At 33.5% G+C, this 21,276-nt stretch overlaps 2 protein-coding genes across 4 annotated transcripts; both read left to right on the forward strand.

Moving 5' to 3' along the window:
- Positions 1–2,546: 2,546 nt before the first annotated feature.
- Positions 2,547–7,601, forward strand: LOC109104477 (FERM domain-containing protein 1-like). The gene is made up of 7 exons (XM_042734855.1): positions 2,547–2,949; positions 3,219–3,309; positions 3,499–3,578; positions 6,333–6,391; positions 7,030–7,210; positions 7,341–7,500; positions 7,561–7,601. The coding sequence occupies exons 1-7, from the start codon at positions 2,881–2,883 to the stop codon at positions 7,599–7,601; spliced, it is 681 nt and encodes a 226-aa protein (XP_042590789.1). The 5' UTR covers positions 2,547–2,880.
- A 2,645-nt stretch (positions 7,602–10,246) lies between these two features.
- On the forward strand, positions 10,247–18,984 carry LOC109104478. 3 transcript variants are annotated; one of them, XM_042735788.1, is made up of 11 exons: positions 10,257–10,666; positions 10,915–11,288; positions 12,880–13,020; positions 13,669–13,827; positions 14,357–15,027; positions 16,690–16,735; positions 17,389–17,598; positions 17,685–17,717; positions 17,810–17,839; positions 17,929–17,967; positions 18,079–18,984. In XM_042735788.1, exons 5-11 carry the CDS (start codon positions 15,010–15,012, stop codon positions 18,129–18,131), a joined length of 429 nt encoding a protein of 142 aa, XP_042591722.1. In that variant the 5' UTR covers positions 10,257–10,666; positions 10,915–11,288; positions 12,880–13,020; positions 13,669–13,827; positions 14,357–15,009; the 3' UTR covers positions 18,132–18,984. The 3 variants fall into 3 exon arrangements, with proteins under 3 accessions (XP_042591721.1, XP_042591722.1, XP_042591723.1); XM_042735789.1 differs by lacking the exons at positions 10,257–10,666; positions 10,915–11,288 and having other exon boundaries at positions 12,543–13,020; XM_042735787.1 differs by lacking the exons at positions 17,685–17,717; positions 17,810–17,839; positions 17,929–17,967; positions 18,079–18,984 and having other exon boundaries at positions 10,247–10,666; positions 10,915–10,983; positions 11,129–11,288.
- The last annotated feature ends 2,292 nt before the right edge of the window (positions 18,985–21,276 follow it).

Here is a 21,276-nt window from a genome sequence, read left to right on the forward strand (position 1 = left end):
TCTTCATTCCATTTTTATTATCTGCTCTTTAGAAGCCTCTTCTGCTGATTTATCATTTCCAACTTCATTTGTCATGTGTTTTGCCATATCCTGACCATAACCCCATGCTTGTTTTGACAAGTCGTTGGAAAAAACTCCTTTGTGCATCAGCCTCTAGACGTTGCTATGCAATAGACCTGTTTTTACTGTGCAAGAATGTAGTTGGCAGGCATTTACACTTTGCGTGGGCTACTGAGAGACTTTGATTTAAAAAAGATACAGTGTGTTCCCACGATCATGGAAATATTTGAAAGGACCCAGGTATTCCAAGGCTGAGTTCCAGGGCTTGGGAAGTTGTAGGATTCTCTTCATTGCATATCAATTTAGTTATGCTCAGCTCTAAACTGTTAAAAAAAAAAAAATCCTTACCAGCAATCTTGGGCTGCGTTCCAGTTCGTTTCACCCTTCACAGTACCAAACTTCCCTCTTTCTCGTTTACTTGGATGTATGTCATTAATTACATTGCATGAGTGCCCACTTCTGGCAGAACCCTTGCAATGGGCTGGATTTGAACGTTCTAAGCCTTTGATCACTTAGAATCCACAATGGAGTTGGTTTATTGTTTAAATTTTTTCCCTTACAAATTTGTTTGGTGCAGCATTCTATATGTCTATAGGTATACTTGGGCTGTTATAAATTGTGTAGCAATGTGCAGTGGCCTGAAGTGTGCATATAAAGCATACTTACTTCCTCTGTCAAAATCTGTCCATAAATTTTCTCGTCCACTTCACGAAGTTAAACGCACTTCAAAATTGCAGCAGGGATTCTCCTGAGGGGAAGTTCTTAGGGAAGTTTGCGAGTACGTGTCTAAAAGTGGAGAGGAACGCAGCCGTGAACTACAGGAAAAGTGGGGGAAATTCATTGGGCAAAGCGTGTGGGAGCCTTGGTAGAATATATAAGCTTATTTATGTCACAACTTATGAGAGCAGCTCAAATTGCTAAGTTGTATATTAGATTTGAAGTGACATTGAAAGTGTTCTTGAGACTGAATAAAACCTGTCAAGGTTTGTAAAGTTACACACAAGGCATATTTTAGCAGTTTGCACAAAATAGTTCTCTTTGTGTCAATATGGCTGCAAATATTCAGGTTAAAATTGCAATAAAACATCTGTTTTGCTACTTAATAAATGCTGTTCGGTATACACTGCATACTTCCTGTAATTTGAATCAGTTGGGATTATTCCACATTTTAAAAATGATAATATCATGTTGTATTATAAATTGATTTTTTTAATTAATCAAAAAATGAATTAAGAAATATTAAACAACTGATATTATTTACTATTCATTTGAAACTAGTAACGCAAGTTGAAGCGCATTGCGTTGTGAGATGCAGTGCTTCATGCTGAATAAGCTCTCTTAATGCTTATCTACATGGCTGAATTAATGCTGCTCTGTGGCTGCTCATAATTCTGTATAAAGATGTAATGCAGAATAAAAATCAGATTATGCCTGCTTTGACCCACCTCAGCCCATAATATAAAAGTATACAGTTGTCATTTTTGTGTAAATGCATTTATGCCACCCATGAGTTGCATTAAACAGTCTGTGTAAAGACACCTTTGCAGTGTAAATTTGGTATTATATGGTATAATTCTCATTTTTGCAAAAAGGTCATCTGTGTATTCTATGTGTATATCATATGTGCACATTGTACGTAATATATAGGTCAAATATAATGCAGCAATAATATGCCATTCTAAAAATAGCCAATGTTTTTGAGTCTAGGAGGAAGAATAATAGACAACATGTGATTCCTAACTCTTCTCTACATTGTGTGAATGCGTTCAGTCAGCAAAGAAGATTGTTTGTTTGAAATTCACTTGAATATAAACCGCCATATGCATTTCTCTCTCCCAGCAGACAGCAATAAGATGTTTTTTATTATTATTATTATTATTATTAGTTGCCTGTCCATTAATGCAGTTGGCATGTTGTCTGAGTGATGTCATTTAGTGCAAGGTTTCTCAAAATGCGGTTTGCAGTATGATGAAAAATGAATATTTCAAAACTCAAAATTAACGAAAATGGGGAAAATTGGGGAATACCTGTTTTATTACAGTAATACTGAAATATGAATGACACTAACAGTGAGGTCATGCTTTCTTTGTAACTCTTTTTTATTTTGATGTCATTTAGTGCAAGGTTTCTCAAACTGTGGTTTGCAAGATGATGAAAAGTTTATAATTAAAAACTCAAAATTAACGGGAATGGGGAAAATTGGGGAATACCTGTTTTATTACAGTAATATTGAAATATGAATGACACCTAACAGTGAGGTCATGCTTTCTTTGTAAATCTTTTTTTTTTTTCTCCCTCTCTCTGTGGTTTTATGCACTGTTGCAGATAGGAAATAAATGAATGTTAACAAATAGTGGACTTAATTTTCTAAGTCTAAGCAGTGTTATTTTGTATTATTTGATATACCAAAATTCAGACTTGACCAAATGTTGTGATCACACAATATTGTGCAATGTACATGCAGAAGTTAATCTTTAAAACCGGTCAGAAAATTCACATTTTATTGTATATTTTTAGCCCAAATCCCTGAGATCCACACAAGAACATCTATTATCTTTGTTGTTACTGTATTTATTATCCCCACAATGGTCTAGCTGTCAGGTCTCCCAGTGTGACCAGCTTCCAAGAAATCCTCTCAGCAAGGCTGTAAAATCAGCTAATATTGGAAAGCCATTTGTGCTGGTTTAAGCCGTTTTTTTCCAGCAGGGAATATAAACATGCAGAGTTTCAAAGGGAGGGCATTTTAAAAGAGACGCAAACTGCCGGCAGCAGTTTAAGGAGGGCATTTAAGAAGAGGACCTCAAAGAGAACACTTCCAGAATGAAGAACCAAAGCAGAGTTCTGAGTGTTATTCTGCCCAATAACAAAGAACTGAGCATGACTGTTGGGGTGAGTGAAATGGATTTATACTTCTTAATATCACAATGATATTTGAATTTCTGACGTGGAGTGCCACTTTAAGAGTTACAGCCTTTTTGTTAGAAAGTTGTATTAAGTTTGATTGATGTTGGATGTTATATAAACTTTCCATATATATTGCCTTTTTGATGAACATTTAATCAGATTTCCCGCACTGCTTAAAAACAGCCTGAACTGGCTTTCTGGTTAATTTCTTTTGTAAGTCGCTTGTCTTACTGTTTACCATCTCTATATTACAGGTTAAAGACAGAGGTCAAGACGTGTTCAAACAGCTGTTCAAGCTACTCGGCACCTCAGATCTTACCCTCTTTGGTCTGAGTGTGGAAAAGGGTCTGTGGTTTCCTTTTTTTTTTTTTTTTTTGTTTATGCATGTAAAACTGCTGACTAAGCCCTTTATGTTAGAACGATTTAACTAAAGGCTGAGCTTTGCAAAAAAACAAGAATGAAGGGAGTACCAGCTCTGTTTGTCTAAACCAAGGTAGTCATTTCAACTTCTCTTGTTCATTCCATTTCATTTAGACAGTCAACCCCTGTTTTTGGATCTGGAGCAAAAATTGTCCTTGTACCTCCCAAAGTCCTGGAGAAAGAATACATCAAAGGTAAAATCAAGCTCAAATAAAGCTGTCGTGTGAAAAAAATAGGACACCCTACTGAATTCCATGGTTTTCTGTATCAGGACATAATAATAAAAAAAAACTTTAAAAATCTGCTTCTTGGCAGGTCTTAAAATTTGGATGTACAACGACACATGACATATTGCACCATGTCATTTTTTATTTAACAAAAATAAAGCCAAAATGGAAAAGCCATGTGTGACAAAGTTAGGACTCCCTTACTGTTAACAAGGGAATTAAGAGGGTAGGTAAGTAGTAGTCATGCACTGCTAATCAAATGCCTTTGATTGACCGATTATCAGCAAGAGTGATACCTCTGTAAAAACAGACATTTTGGCAGTTTGCTGGTCTGGAGCCTTCAGGTTTGTAACACAGTGCCAAGGAGGTAAGACATCAGCAATGATCTTAGAGAATCAATTGTTGCTGCCATCAATCTGGGAAGCGTAACAAACAATTTGAAATCTATCATTCCACAGTGAGAATGGTTATTCACAAATGGAAGACATTCAAAACAGACACCAATAATTCCAGGAGTAGACGTCCCAGCAAATTCATTCCAAGTCCAGAACGTTCAGAGAAATGGCAGACAACCCAAGATCTTCTCCGCAGACTGTACAGGCATCAGTTAACATTTTAAATTATAAAGTTCATGACAGTACGATTAGAAAAATATGGGACAAGTATGGCATGTTTAGAAGGCTTGTCAGAGGAAAGCCTCTTCTATCTGTTGCATCTGAAAAAAAAAACGAGACGAGACCAAAGTGGAGATGTTTGGCCATAATACACAGCTCCACGTTTGGTGAAAACCTAAAGAGCATATCGGCACAAAAACCTCACAAGTCACTGAGGTTTGCTGGTGGAAGGCTAATGATTTTGGGCTTGTTTTGAAGACACAAGAGCTGGGCAACTCACAGTCATTGAGTCGACCATGAACTCCTCTGTATACCAAAGTATTCTAGAGTAAAATGTGAGGCCATCCATCCGACAGCTAAAGCTTGGCCAAAATTGGGTCATGCAACAGGACAACGATCTTAATCACACCAGCAAATCTACAACAGAACAGCTGAAAAAAAACCCAAAAGATTCAATGTGTCAATGTCTAAACCGCATCCTGACTGAAATGCTATGGTGAGAGCTGTGCATAAACAAATACCCACAAACCTCAACAAATTAGAGCAACACTGTACAGAAGAGTGGTTGTAAATTCCTCCAGAATGATCTGGGAGACTGAAAATCATACAGATTTTGATTGCTGCTAAAATTGGATCTACAAGCAATTGAATCGTAAGGTCGTAATGTGTCCTTAATAAAAGGCTTTTTTTTCTTTTTTTTGTTTAATTGATGATGTTTTGTGTCGTGGTGTTGTTCATCTGAGGTTTTATTTTCCAAATTTAAAGAACTGGTCCTCATAGGGCCAGATAATTTTGTATTATTAAAGGGGTCATATGATGCAATTTCAAATTTTCCTTTCTCTTTGGAGTGTAACAAGCTCTTGGTGAATAAAGAAGATCTGTAAAGTTGCACAGACTAATGTCTCAAATCCAAAGAGATATTCTTTATAAAAGTTGAGACTCGTCCACGCCCCCCTAAAACGGCTGGTTCTATAAAGCGGCTCGTTCTACCACGCCTATGTGTGTATGTTTTGGTTTGTGGGAAGATTTTGTTTATGCAAAGAAGGTGTTTGTGCCTTTTATTCTGGTTGTAGTATTGTTGTTGCCGCTGCTGGGGGACGAGGTCATCACATGTGGTTGCTGCATGCACAAGGTACGCCTCAAGCCAACCTCACTCTAGGCCTCCGGCCTCTGCTCACTCAAGGCCGCGGTGTGTGTCGCTGTTTCATTGAGAAAGTGAAACTACTTTGTTTTTGGCTTCCAAAAGAAGACACGACTAGGAATCATTTATATCACGTTTATAATGGATTTTATGTTTTTGTCTCGTCGCTCCGGCCGGACAAGGCATCACAATATGTTAAGAGGCGTAACATTTCCGTCACATGCTTGAGGCATTCGGCCAATCACAACGCGCTGGATAGCTGACCAATAACAGCACACCTCGCTTTTGAGAGGGATGAGCCTTGTAAAAATCTACGAGTTTCAGAAGGCGGGGCATAGAGGAGAAACAATAATGTACAGTATGTGGAAAATGTTTTTTTTTTAACCTTAAACCGCATAGACACATTTCATTACACCAAATACACAAAATAATGTTCTTTTTAGCAGCATCATATGACCCCTTTAAAAACAACAACCATGCATTTTACTTCTTCACATTGCATCTTACTGTGTGAGATGATCCATTTTAATTTTCATAGCTTTTTTTTACTTCTTCACATTTTATATTACTGTGTTGTATGAATTAGTTTTAATTTTAATATTTTTTTAAAAAAAAATGACAGAAAAGTGTTCTTGTGCTGTGTCTCTTTAAAATAAACATCTGTAACTGAAAAAAATGACTGGCCGTTAGGAGTCACAACTGAGTGTTACAGACCATATGAAGTAAAGACTGAAATGACTAGTATTGTATGTAAGTGCATATCAGTAGGTAGGGCTCTGTCATGTACTGTAGGTGTTGGGTGTTTTTTTTTTCTGGTTTTGGTATCTTCAAATTTTGATTCGGTAACTATTCCTGGAAATTGGTTTTTTTTTTTTTTTTTTTTTTTTTTTTTACCATATGACATGACACGAGATGTGATGTCATCCTAATACAGGGATTTGATTATCCATCCGTTTCCTTTCATAGGAGAAAGTGATTCTCTCCCTCAAAGTGCAGTACTTTGTAGAAAATGTTCAACTAATTTTGTAAGTACGATGCTATTTTCTTTTCCTCCTTTTATTTTGTGTTTTTGGGAAATTGGGAAAATGTTTGTCACCTTACTTTGTGTCAGTGTCCTGATCGCCCCTGGCTTATTTGATTTAACCCTGTTAAGCCTGATATATAATAGTCAGAAAATCTGTTTTATTTTGAATGAATAATCAAGAAAACGTATGTTGATTCAGTCCAGTAAGTGTTTATCTTGAAACATCTTGGTTAATGTTCATTTCTACAAGTTCTAGTCTATAAAAATTGTGGTTCATAGTTAGTTCATGATACCAAATGTATCAACCAATATTAATAAAATGAACCTTATGAAAAAGCATTACTGAAATAAAGAGTTTATTTTATTGAATGCAGGAAATGGGTTGCCTGGGAAAATGGTCAGTTTACATAGTTTAATCATTTACTAAAATATTTGATCACAGAATGCTGTGATTGACCAATCAGAATCAAGTGAGCCGTAGTAAATTGTAGTAAATTTATTTGATAAAGGAGTATCCGAGACCTAAATAATAGTATTGCTGATTTAAAAAAAAAAAATGTTTTTTTTATTGTTGATCATTTAAACTGTGAATTTGAAAATGTTTAAGCATCATTTGAACTGCTTATTTCATTCTCAAAGAAACAGTGATACCCGTCAGCTGTACTATGCTGGGCTGAAAGGGAGAGTTTTGAGATCAAAGTGCTTTGAGCAAGAAGGACTGTATTTCCAGCTTGCTGCATATGCCCTTCAAGCGGATCTTGGTGACTGTGAAGAGCACAACTTTGCATACTTCAGCCCACAGGGATTTTTCCCTTTTTGGGTAAGCGCTCTTCTATTTTTTTTATTTGCTTTTTGCTGGTTTTCCCCTTCAAACTGTAAAGTTTTAAAATAAACTTCATGTGTTCTTACTGTTCACAAACTAATGGTGTTTTCATTGTGGTGTTGTACAGATTGTACAGAAGCATGGGAATGATTATATCCTGAAGCACACCCCCGCCCTGCACAGAGAGCTTAAAGGAATGTCATCCAGCGAGGCTGCCTTGCTTTTCATACAGGAAGCGTTTATCTTGAGTGATGTGCCTCTCACCATCTATAGATTGTCCAAAGTTAGTGTTTTTTTTTTGTTTTGTTTTGTTTTTTTTCTGCTGACACATTTTTTTTTTTACTCAGTAATCAAGGCCAGTCAAGTCCAGATTCAGAGTTATGTCTGAGACCAAGATCATATTTTCCGTAGCATTTAGTTTTATCTGGTCATAGAAAATATGGTCTGGGACTGGAGACAGACTCTTGTCCAAACTGGAATACTACAACACTGGTATTCAGTCAAACCAGAGTTGTGCATTATTCATTAAGAATGCCTTTCATATTTGAATTCAATTCCTGATGATGAGGTACATTGCAAAAAAAAATAAAAAAAACATAACTAGATAATATGATGTGTGTGTGTGTGTGTGTGTGTGTGTGTGTGTGTGTGTGTGTGTGTGTGTGTGTGTGTATATATATATATATATATATATATATATATATATATATATATATATATATATATATATATATTAGGGCTGTCAAATGATTAATCACGATTAATCACATCCAAAATAAAAGTTTTGTTTACATAATATATGTATGTGTACAGAGTATATTTATTATGTATATATAAATACACACACATAAATTATATATTTAGAAAAATATTTACATGTATATACATTTATATATTTATATTCATATAATTTATATTATAAATAAATATATTTATTATATAAACATAACTTTTCTGAAATATAAAAATTAATGTGTGTGTACTTATATATACATAATAAATCAACACAGTAGACCCACATATATTATGCAAACAAAAACTTTTTTTTATTTAGGATGTGATTAATCGTGATTAATCATTTGACAGCCCTAATATATATATATATATATATATATATTTTTTTTTATGTTTTTATGTTTGTATTTATATAGTATATATATATATATATATATATGTATGTATGTGTGTATTTTTATTAATGTATAAATACATAAATAAAAGGTAAGTATGTGTGTGTGTATATATAATTTTATTTTTTTTTTCTCACTAGTGGGTGCAGGACACTAAATAGTTGTGAAAGTGAGGATAGAAAAATAAAGTAAACTGTGACATATTATATCCCCCAAAAATTTCATACAATGGACTACCATGAAATTGATAAAAATTTGGGAACAAACACTGGATTTGACACTTTGACCTGACCATGTTTTGTTACATACCTTTCTATCAAAGTTATCTGACATCATCAAGCTGAATTTGTTCTGACACAGTTTAACTCTTGAGTTCTTGTCATATTTTTAAATTATCCATGAAGGCTGGAAGTGAAAAACTCTTTATATTCAGGTGTGCAGAATTATTAGACATGTTTTACCTAGCCACTTTGCCGGGTTGAATAATTGGCAGTGTGTGAGTTGCTTTCTCTCACACACACGCAGAGAGGGGGGGTGGGGGTGAATTGACACGCTACATTTAAACATTATTCTTTGTTGTATTTCCCTGTCAAAATAACGGCGTTCCTATGGAAGTATTCGGCTTTTAAGAACTGCTGGGTTTTCTTGAGGGGGGGGGGGTGAATTGGAATGTCACGTCACTTTCACTTTCACTTTAAAATGACTAATATGCATTCAAACATGGTTATCAAATTTACTTCTAATTACTTAAGTTATATTATATAATACTTGATTATTATAAAGCTTGACTGACTGATGTTAAAAGTGTATTTTAAAAAACTGTGCCATTTTACATATATATATATATATATATATATATATATATATATATATATATATATATATATAATATAAACATATGCAAGTGATTTACTCGCAATGTTGAGGGTTGTTGTTTATTATATTGAAGTGGTTTATGTAGAGGGTTGCAACCTAACCAGTAGTCATTATTAGGGCCTGAGAACAAAAATGACACAAACTGAAATGTGTTCTTTATGATGAGAGGTACGTTCCCTTCAAATTTTAATGAAGATAAAAGCAACTTTGTCCGAACCATGTATTTTTCATGAGGTTTCGAGACTGACCTACTTTCCATTGCAACTTGTAACAAAGAATTTCCCAGTGTGGTTCAGTAAAGTAATTCTGAGTCTGATTCTGATATTTAAACAGACAGTGTTTCTAATGCTAAGGGTTTTTTTTATTTTTGTTTAGTTTTTTATCTTTTTATTAATCTTCTACATCCATGCACCACTTTTATTATGCAATAAGAAGCTACTTTTTTATGTCTTTATCTTAATACATGGTTTTATTTAAAAAAGGAGCTTTACACACAACCTTATCAGAGCTAATGATAAAGACCTGTATTGTTATACATTTATGTAGTCTTGATTTGGGTGTGTACAGTGGTTTTACATTTAAAAGGGTTGTAAATCTAGTTCAAGTAAATATTAGCACGTCATAGTCAACTTTTATCAGGTAATTTCACAACAACTTTGGAAACCACTACCCACATTGGCTAGTGAACAAAAAAGTTAATGTCAAGCCCTGTGTGTATGTGTGTGTGTGTGTATATATATATATATATATATATATATATATTATGTGTATATATATATGTGTGTGTATATATATATATATATATATATATGTATGTATATATATATATATATATATATATATATATATATATGTATATATATATGTATATGTATATATATGTGTGTGTGTGTGTGTGTGTGTATATTCTATATATGTGTGTGTGTGTGGTATGTGTGTGTGTATACATATATAAATACATATATATATGTATATATATTTATATGTATGTATATATCAAAGTTAATAGAGTGAAAATTGTTTCAAAGTGAATCTTACTCCAAATTCATTAAGTGTATACAAACTGAATGCAGAATCACATTTTGTTATGATATTTTGTTAAGATTATCATGATGAACAAAACTTTTGTTGGCACAAAGCTTATTTTATGCAATAATCCAAGAGCCGATGGAAAATTCCTGTTGGGTTTTTGTTGAGGGCGATGCTAACTTGCAGGTTGCCCTATAAAATATATAATCGCTGCAGCCAGTTCTTCAGGTTAGAATTTTGCTCAAACATCATTTTTTACCAATATTTATCACATTTCACTAATAAAATTCTCTATCTCTTTCTCTCTTTTTCTTTCCATTTCTGCCCCTCCTCTGTAACCCTGCTGTCTCAGAAAAAGAAAAAACCACAAGGTTGTGTCCTCGTGGGTGTGACATCCACAGGACTGGAGATCTCTGAGGTAATTCCAAAATCATGCCCAATTACATCATTCATGCCATGTGTATCATACTGGACACACAAATCATATTCTACCTATAAGTTTTCCACTGCATTTTCCATTTGCTAAATTTTCCATTTGCAAAAACCAGTATTATTCAACCGGGGGCAGAATAGAAATTCCTGTTGGTTTAATCTAGTCATTTCACTCATAAGCCATGTCACCCTTACAGTTATACAGTATACATGTGTTTTATTTCTACTCTCCAGGTGCTGAATGGAGAACAGCAGTCTGTGTGTAATTTGCCATGGCCCTCCATTCATTCCATTACTTTTCAGGTTCTGTTGATTATAATGTTCACAAATTCAACCAGTCAACTATCACTTATGACTTAAGAGCATCTTTTTAAGGAACTACTTGTTGTTTTCAGGGTGTTTAACCCTCTATTTTGCACTTTCAGTTATGGTCTTGGTTTCACTACAGGGCAGGAAGTTTGACATTCGTGCTGAAGGGTTGCATGAGAAAAAGCTGGTGCTCTATAGTCTGTCTGTCCTTCATGCCAAAAACCTGCTGCAGCACATAAGCAACAGTCATCGACTGCATCTCAGCACAAAGCCCTTGGTCATGCTCAAGGAAAAAAATGGTCAGAGTCCAAAATAACAATAATTCTGTGGAAGAGGGTGGTGCTCTGCAAAAAGCATTGGTTGTGGTCTATCATCTTCATGTTTTCCACCTTGACATTTTAGATTTGTTTTGAAAGAAGTCTCTTATGCTCACCAAGTCTGCATTTGTTTGATGAAAAATACAGGAAAAACAGCTATATTCTGAAATATTATTTTAAAAAAATTAAAAGGTGCTGTATGTAAATTTTTGACTCTACTAAAGCATAAAAATACCTTAATATGTTTGCAGATGTTTAAGAAACATGCTAAGTTAACATACTTGTTTATCTGAAAAAAAAAAAAAAATGCTACAGTCAGATATTCATCTTTGAAAAAATTTTTTTTTTGAGAATGTCAGTCTCTATTTTGGTTTATGTAACCCGCCCACTGCCAGTTTACCCAATTGTATTTCGGCATCCAAGTTCCCAGTAGGCGGAAAATACAACGTATTTCATTTCATTCCTTGTCATGTGAGCTTGTTCCTGTTGGTGTCGTCAATCTGGCAACCTGAGTGTCCTGTCAAGTCTGAGGAGGAGGGGCCGGGTGAAAAAAACCTCTCCGATATTTTGAATTTGGACTGCGATACCTAGTTCAACCACTAGTTGTCAATCCTACATACAGCACCTTTAATGTAATTTATTTCTGTGATGGCAAAGCTGAATTTTCAGTTGCTATTCAGGTAGATCCTTCAGAAATCATTCTAATATGCTGATTCAGTGCTCAAGAAAAATACTTTTAACAAAGCTGAAAACAGTTTTGCTGCTTAATATTTTTGTGGAAGCCATGATATATCATTTAAAAGTCTGGGGCAAAATTAAAAAGAGAGAGAGAGAGAGAGAGAAAAAAAAAGAAAGTAATACTTTAATTCAGCAAGGATACATTAAATTGATCAAAAGTAACTGTTTAGATTTTTCTGTTTGTTGTTTGGTTATTTAAGTATTTTTTAATGGCTGCTGAAATTTCAGCTTTGCCATCACAGGAATAAATAACATTTTTAAATGTACTAAAATAGAAAACAGTTATTTAAATGATAATAATATTTAACAATATTACAGTTTTTTGCTGTATGTTTGATAAAATAAAGAGACTTTAAAAAAAAAAAATACATAAAACGTAATTATTCTATTTTGACGTTTTGAGCTTCTAACTTTTTAGTGTATGCATTATATAACATGAAATAATCTTTAACATCATGTATTAATCTTGGTTAATGTAAATGTTTCAGTTCTTATTAAGTCTTATTATGCATAACATTATTATTCCATTCCAGTGGGCAGTAGGCATGTAATAAATGGCATAATGTAAAATTAGCCTCCCATTATCACAAATTATTACATGGCTCTGCGGAATACTCTATTCTGATTAGTCAGTCACCATATTCCGTGTTATGTTCACTGATCTTCCCTGAATGTTGAAATTAACATTAAACAAGATTAATAAAAAATAAAAGTAATGATAATGTGTTAATAGTGAAAATGTACACAATCATACTGTAAGGTGGTAACTATTATAATTTCCTATTTACTTTATTTAAATATTTTATATAACTAGACATTATCTGTTTAAATAAAGGGAGACACAGAGAGATGTACATCACAGATGGAGCTGATCTGGACATGGAGGACAGTGATGATGAGCTTCCACCAATGAAGTTCCTCTTAGACAATGTCCAGAAGCAAACCACTGGCACCACTCCGTGTAGAACTGTCACAGGTAAAAGAGACTGAAGTGTGGTATAACTTTCTTATGTAAAGTATTTTGAAGTGTGGGGTTTGTATAGTTTTTTAGTGTTTTTAAAAGACTAGATGATAAGTACCCTGGATGACCTACTACTAGCAGTGAGAGTATATGTTGTCTTGTTTGATTTTTACTAGATTTGATTATTTTTTTCCACTACATTTTGTGATATTTATACTTAAAACAAAAATATTGCCAATATGGTAAGAAAACCAAACTTTAATTCAGTTTATTCTCTGGAAACACATCTTGAGAGTGGTATAGCCATTTCACAAGCCATGAAAAGTATGTATTGCATCAGTTAACTGAGTTACATGGCAGCATAAAATATGATAAGACTCTAGATAATGCCATGCCACCTTACCTCGGAAGGAGCTCAGTTACGGTCAGAAAGTTAGCTGGAATTCCCCCTTGTCCTTTACTAAACACATTCACTTCCAACCACTTTTGTCAGCAGGCCTGTCTCCTTTGCTTAGTCAGATACAGCTAATCACCGTTTCTTTTTTTTTTTTTTTTTTTTAATTACTTAATTTAAGGCACTGTTTTTGTGTCCAAGATGTCTCATAGATTTAGAGTGACAATTATTCAATCATTAATTATTCCTTATTTGTTCATTATGTGCAGGTAGTGATGCTTCAAATGGATCTTGCGGTTTAGAGATGAGTGTTGATGAGCCCGAAGAAATGTTTGTAGATGATCCTGAAGATGTCCTGCGTTTAATTGAGCTGGTGGAGGGTGTATCTGTGGATGGTCCTTTATTTTTGCCAATTTCTCACTGGAAAGGTGAGAATAGGAAAGTTTGGGGTCATTTAAGTTGTCCTGCGTTTAATTTAGTTTGTGTATGGTGTATATATACTGTATATATATATATATATATATATACATATATATATATATATATACATATACATATATATATACATATACATATACATATACATATATATATATATACATATACATATATATATATACACATATACATATATATACATATACATATATATATATATACATATACATATATATATATATATATACATATACATATATATATATATATACATATGATAACATACACACACACACACACATATATATATATATATATATATATATATATATATGTATATATATATATATATATATTCATACTTACACACACATATGCATACATACATACATATATTAAAACATTTAAAGATCTTACCAACTCTAAACTTTTGAACAGTAGTGTGCGCGAGTTGCTTTGTAATCGCTCCTGTAGTTAAAAAAATTTAAAAACATATTTCCATCCTGTATTTCCATCAAGGTGAAACAAATCAAATCAGTTAATTTCTACTGTCCACCCTGCTGAAAAAACCTGCTTGGACCATCGCTATCGCCATCTTAATCATGAACCATCTCTTCCATTGAGTATTAACCTGGAAGTGACAAGCAACCTCAAGCCATGGAGGACAAACAGCTTTGGAATGTACATGTTTTGAATGAACTAGGACTATGGAGCTTTTTAAAATTTACATCCACATTGTTATGTCTCTAAATATGCAACATGTAAAATACACAGAAATTGTTTGCAAAGCATGCTGAAGTTATTTTTACATGCGGGCTCTACTGAAAGACATCATGTAATGTTTTATCGAACACAGTGCACAGTGTGTGTAACTTTGAGCTTTATGTAAAACCTATGGAAACCACTGTGTACAAACGTAAGTATTGTGAAATATTTGGTGGGAAAATGCCACATAAAAAGACCGTGAGGACATGGAAATAATAACATGCTAAGTTTTGACATTTGAACGGGTGGACTTGATTATTGTGCCATGGTGTCATGGTTTATATGCTGAGTCATCAGTTATATGCTTTGTGCAAGAAGCAGAACTGGTTATCGGGGGGTAGGTGGGTAGGTATTAATGAGGTGGGCTGGCTTCATATGATCCTCAAACTTTCATTCATTCTCACATCATGAATTCTTTTGGATTGGTGAGTTTCTTTCTTTGCATTAATCTTTCTTTGCATGGTTTGTTCATCAGCTATTTTTTAACACCCAAAAGGGTTGTCATTTATGTGAATGTAAGTTTGAGTCGTGATATGGTCCTGTTGTTAATGTTGAGATGAAAACTATGATTACATTTTCATATGGAAATGCTTCTTTGCACATGTAAGTGTCGGCTGATGTTGAGTCAGAGATGTTACAGATAATAGATAATTAAATTGCGATCCGCGGTAGTATACGGTAATTTTAGAAGAACTAGTTTCAGTTTGGCTTAGAGAAAACACGTGTTGTCTCATCAAATCTTGGAGCAGAAGTATGCAGTGTTCTGTGTTTTGGTTCCCAGTATGAATATTGGTCTTAAAAGTCCCTTGAGTGTAAAAGTATCACTTTCTTTCTTCTCTGGAACACAAAACAGGATGATTTTTTGGACCCCATTTGCGTTCACTGTATAGATATATATAAAAAAACACTTTCGGTTTTGTTCCACAGAAGAATAAAGTCAGGTTTTCAAACAAAAGAGTGAGTAATAAAAGCAGTTAAAGTCATTATCACCCTTCAGCTACAGTATGATTTTCCACTATTGATTTCACGATTTCCTATTATATTTCCTGTTTCATTTTAAGTAGTATGAAGCCTGAGCATTGAATGGGAGTTTGTGGGGATGATGCAACACACTATGCATAGAACAATATTAAGTGTAACTGCAGTGGTAGTGGACACCCCCACCCTCTCTGTCTTTCTTAACCTCAAACTTACAGATAATTATAATAAATTACAATCATATTTGGAAGCTTTTGTATCATGCTGTCCTTTATTTTTATGTGTGCGTTTTATTGTTGGACCTTTTTCCCAGACCTGTAGCTATAGCTAATTATTCAAATTCATATAAAACAGACCAATTATACAAAGTGTTATATCTCTTGTAACATTTATAAATGCCTTGACTGTCACTTTTGATTAATTTAATGCATTTTTGCTGAATAAACAAGTATTTATCTTTACAGCATATAAATAAATAGGAATTAAGCATCAATAGACATATTTCTCTTGCTACCAGTTGTGTGACGTCCTGGCCTGCCCACTACTGCTGTACAGTATATGTATTTCTTTATAATGCTAAAAATGCTCAACACATTAGTATTTCGCCTCACTTTCAGATATCAGACCACAAGAGGTGGTTTTTCATCTGCAAAAAGATTGCATTAGGTTTGTAACACATTTCAGGACAGTTTCAAAGTGCACAAACCATGCAATATGGTATAAGTGTTGTTTTAGGAGGTGGTTTTTCATCTGCAAAAAGATTGCATTAGGTTACATTGATTCATATACACTGATAATCTGCCCTGTAATCATAATTTTAGGGGAAAGGAACAAAATTTGGTAGCTATGTGTGTGCATTTTGCAGAAATGTAGTTTGAATTGTGTATTTCCAATGAGCCTGGGTTTGTAAAATAAAGTTACCAAATCTTTTGTAATATTATAAATGTATTTGTTTTCACTTTTGAGCAATTAAATGCATTTTTGCTAAAGAAAGGTATTAATTTATTTCCTCAAAAAAAAAAAAATCAAGTATCAAGAAAATCTTGTTTTATGTGTGTGTATGTACAGTATAATATATATATTACAGTGTGTTGTATATCTGTTTACAGATGCTGATTTTTTGCCTGCACCTTTACTGTAATGCACTACAAAATGGTAATTTCCTTTTGCATTTTTTAAATATATTAGCCCATATAATTGTCATTAATAACAAATTAAGTTATTTGGCCATTTTTTTTTTAGTTTTATGTCTAAAAACACATCAAAAACCCAAGACAATTTGTGTTTCACTGCAGTTTACATTCTCAGAAAAATAAATAAATAAATAAAAATAAAATTCACTGGGGCAGTACCTCTTCATAAGGTACTATTATGTACTTTTAAAGTACTAATATATATAATTTAGGGGTAAATAAGCTGCAAAGATGTAGCTTTTGTACCTGAGGGAACTGCCCCAGTTTTTTGTTTGTAGACAGAAGTTAAGAGGTTTTACAGACAGTTGAAAATCAGATACTATGGTTTTAGATGCATAAAATGCATCTAGTCACTACTGGGTTTTACTGTTTACAGAGAATCCTCAAAACCCCTGTGGGCACCCCCTGAGGGACCCCCACCCCCTTATAATGAATGGAATATTATATTATAAGACTATCCAAATTTTAATAAAACAATAGGCCTATACCTTTAGAAGCACAGATGTGTCTGTCACTTTAAAGGTATGGTTCACCCAAAAATTAAAATTCTGTCATAATTTAACTTTTTGCTGTTAAATTGCTTTAGCAATTCTCAAATCTGTTTTGTTTTTGTAGGAACGTGCAACAACTTCACAGTGGCATTTATAGAGACTGCAGAAAAAGTGTCTTGCTTTAAGGTGATGGATGGACATGGTGCAATTTGTTGGACTGGCCATCCGACCCAGGCATGTCAGATAGACTATAGACATGGCAAGACGTGCATCAAGTGGCCGGTACACACTGAGCTCTCATGTGTGAAGGATTCTAATGAGATGCTTAATACAGGTAATAAGTGTCAATTTTCTTTCAGCACTGAAAATAAAAATGTTCGATTTTTTATTTATATATCAGAATACCTGTTTCTCCTATAGAAGAAAAAAAGAAGTGTGCCCGTGACCAAGAATGTGAGTTAAAAAGCAATCATTTTTAATTACTTTTTCATGTAGTAGGAATATTTATTAAATTGATTTGTTTTTTCTTCTTCTTCTTCTTTAAGATATCAGTTGCAATGGAGAGTACAAATCTGGTAAGTTTATTTAATCAAATTTTTTTTATTGTTATATGAAAACAAATTCAAGACTGCACCCTTAAGTCAAATGATTGTTTTTATCCCAGACTCAGAGCCCGGAGATTCTGCAGCAGCCCTGTCACTGAGTAAGAATGCAAAACTAAACAATAGCTGCTACATGTTTGCATCCATCATAATATAATTCCACATTTTCATGTATATAAATGACTACCTTTTTTTTTTTTTTTTTTTTTCAGGCATCCTTCTAATTACAGCTGCTATTACCGTTGTCCACTGGGTGTCACTATGACACTACTAATAGTGTTCTGAGCTGCATTAACGCTGAACAAAAATCTGTTAGATTAACATAAAAAAATACTGTACATCGATTGCACATTTATATTATGTTCTATCAACATTAATTACCTCTGTTTATGTAACCTAACATTTTTTAAATGAATAATTTTTCATGCTGCAATGATGTTTTTATGTTTTTTATGCCACATTACCTCCTGTTGATTTAACATGATTTTTGTTTAAATAAACATTATGAGCTTTAACCACTATATGCAGTGGTGTTTCCAAAAAAAAATATATAAGCTGCTTTTTTAAATAAATAAAAGTGTTTTAACCATCTTTATATTGTAGATTTTTAAGTAAGGCAATAAACAAAAACATTTCATGGAAAAAATACTGCATTTTTTCAACGGTGCACAACAATCCATACAGATTAAAAATATAGAGATGCATGTTACACACATAGCTCAGTTGTTTGAAATGTGTCTGTTAACATATAACATAACCCCATATAAAAGCAAAATCCAAAACTAAAAATCTAATAATACTTCATCCTTTTTTATATTTTTTACCAGCAGGTACAGGACACTATAGTTAATTTATGTAAGTGAAGATAGCAAAATAAAGTAAAATGTGACACATTATACCCACAACATTTTTCATACAGTGGACTGCCAATGAAACTGATACAAATTTGGGATCAAAAATGTTATTTGACACTTTGATCTGACCATGTTTTGTGACATACCTTTCTATCAAAATTATCTGACATCATCAAGATGAATTTGTTCTGACACAGTTGAACTCTTGAGTTGTCATACTTTATTAAAATTGTCAAAACTACACTATAGCAAATAAACTGTGATAATGTGAGAAATTTTGAAGGTGTCTGAATAAATTTTGGTTTGACTGTAATTCATTTGTTCTGACACAGTTTAACTGAATTATTGTCATAATTTATTACCTTTTTTTAAACTATAGCAAAGAAACTCTGATAATGTGAGAAATGTTAAAGGTCTCTGAATAACTTTTAGTTTGGCTGTATATGACTGAACATCCTTACAGAATAAATACATGATTCAAATATGTTTAGATGAGATGCATAAATTAATCATGTATGAAATGCATATTTAAAAATTCAACAACCTCCCCATTTTATTCAGTGTACTTATACTTTAAAAAAAAAAAGTTTAAATCAAACCAAACACATTTTTATTTTTATTCAGGAGTTATATATATACAAAACAATTACTTTTGATAACAGAAGCCTATTGATAAAAAAAAAAAAATTGTGCAAACAAGCAAGGACTGTTGGTTGGCGGGACGTGGAGCTGGTGAACGGGTGAAGGGGACCGCAGGTTCGCCCAGGGCGCCGGGACTGTCCCTGCTGTCTCAGAAAAAGAAAAAACCACAAGGTTGTGTCCTCATGGGTGTGACATCCACAGGACTGCAGATCTCTGAGGTAATTTCAAAATCATGTCCAATTACATCATTCATGCCATGTGTATCATACTGGACACACAAATCATATTCTACCTATAAGTTTTCCCCTGCATTTTCCATTTGCAAAAACCAGTATTATTCAACCTGGGGCAGAATAGAAATTCATGTCGGTTCAATTTAGTCATTTCACTCATAGCCATGTCACCCTTACGGTTATATGTGTCTCATTTCTGCTCTCCAGGTGCTGAAGGGAGAACAGCAGTCTGTGTGTAATTTGCCATGGCCCTCCATTCATTCCATTACTTTTCAGGTTTAATGTTCACAAATTCAACCAGACAACTATCACTTACGACTTACGAGCATCTTTTTAAGGAACTACTTGTTGTTTTCAGCATGTTTAACCCTCTGTTATGGTCTTGGTTTTATAACGGCAGGAAGTTTGACATTCGTGCTGAAGGGTTGCATGAGAAAAAGCTGGTGCTCTATAGTCTGTCTGTCCTTCATGCCAAAAACCTGATGCAGCACATAAGCAACAGTCACCGACTGCATCTCAACACAAAGCCCTTGGTCATGAGGCTCAAGGAAAAAAAGTCCAAAATGATCAAAAATAAGTAACAGTAAAGACATTTATAATATTACAATATTTCTGAAAGATCATGTGACACTGAAGACTGAAGACTAGAGTAGTGGCTGCTGAAATTTCAGCTTTGCCATCACAGGAATAAATAACATTTTTAAAAAATACTAAAATACAGTGCAGCCACAATCTGTTTTCATAGAATACATCCACAATATGCTTATTCTGTAAATGCTGCATCCAAATATGAATACTTTTATTTTTCTAAATAATTTATTGCAGATTTTAGAGCATATTTTATTTTATTTTCCTGGATTTTCAATTACATTGTCTTGAATATTTTTTTTTTTTTTTTTTTTCTGTCCTTTATGTCTGCTGTAAAGCCTAAGTTTCTCATTGGGGTAAATAATGTCATATGTGATCTTTCCTACATTTACTTATTTTTTTTCCACTACATTTTGTGATATTTATACTTAAAACAAAAACAAACTTTGCAAATATGGTAAGAAAACCAAACTGTAATTCAGTTTATTCTCTGGAAACACATCTTGAGAGTGGTATAGTCATTTCACAAGCCATGAAAAGTATGTATTGCATCAGTTAACTGAGTTTCATGGCAGCATAAAATATGATAAGACTCATACGCCCTTACCTCGGAAGGAGCTCAGATATGGTCAGCACTGCTGTACGTTTCTGTTGAGACAAACCTTCCTCTCACATACATCACATACATTAAGACATTTTTGGCTGGAACTCCCCCTTGTCCTTTACTAAAGCACACATTCCCTTCCAACCACTTTTGTCAGTTTTTTACAGACCTGACTCCTTTGTTTAGTCAGACACAGCCTTCACAGTTTTATTTTTAACCTTTTATTTAACTTCCTTAATTATTACCTAATGAGATTTAAATACAATTAAAGTTACTCTAGATTCTAATGCAGTTTTGCTTCTCAAATAAATTGATATTGATGTTTTTATGGAATACAAGACAAAAAAATACTAATAAGACCACTTTACCTTTCAAATAAGCATTTTTGATGATAATGCCTCATAGATTTAGACATTTATTCATGTCCCTATTTGTTCATTACTTGCGGTTTAGAGATGAGTGTTGATGAGCCCGAAGAAATGTTGGTAG

This window comes from Cyprinus carpio, chromosome B12 (genome assembly GCF_018340385.1).
Source record: "Cyprinus carpio isolate SPL01 chromosome B12, ASM1834038v1, whole genome shotgun sequence".
In the NCBI taxonomy this organism is placed as follows: domain Eukaryota; kingdom Metazoa; phylum Chordata; class Actinopteri; order Cypriniformes; family Cyprinidae; genus Cyprinus; species Cyprinus carpio.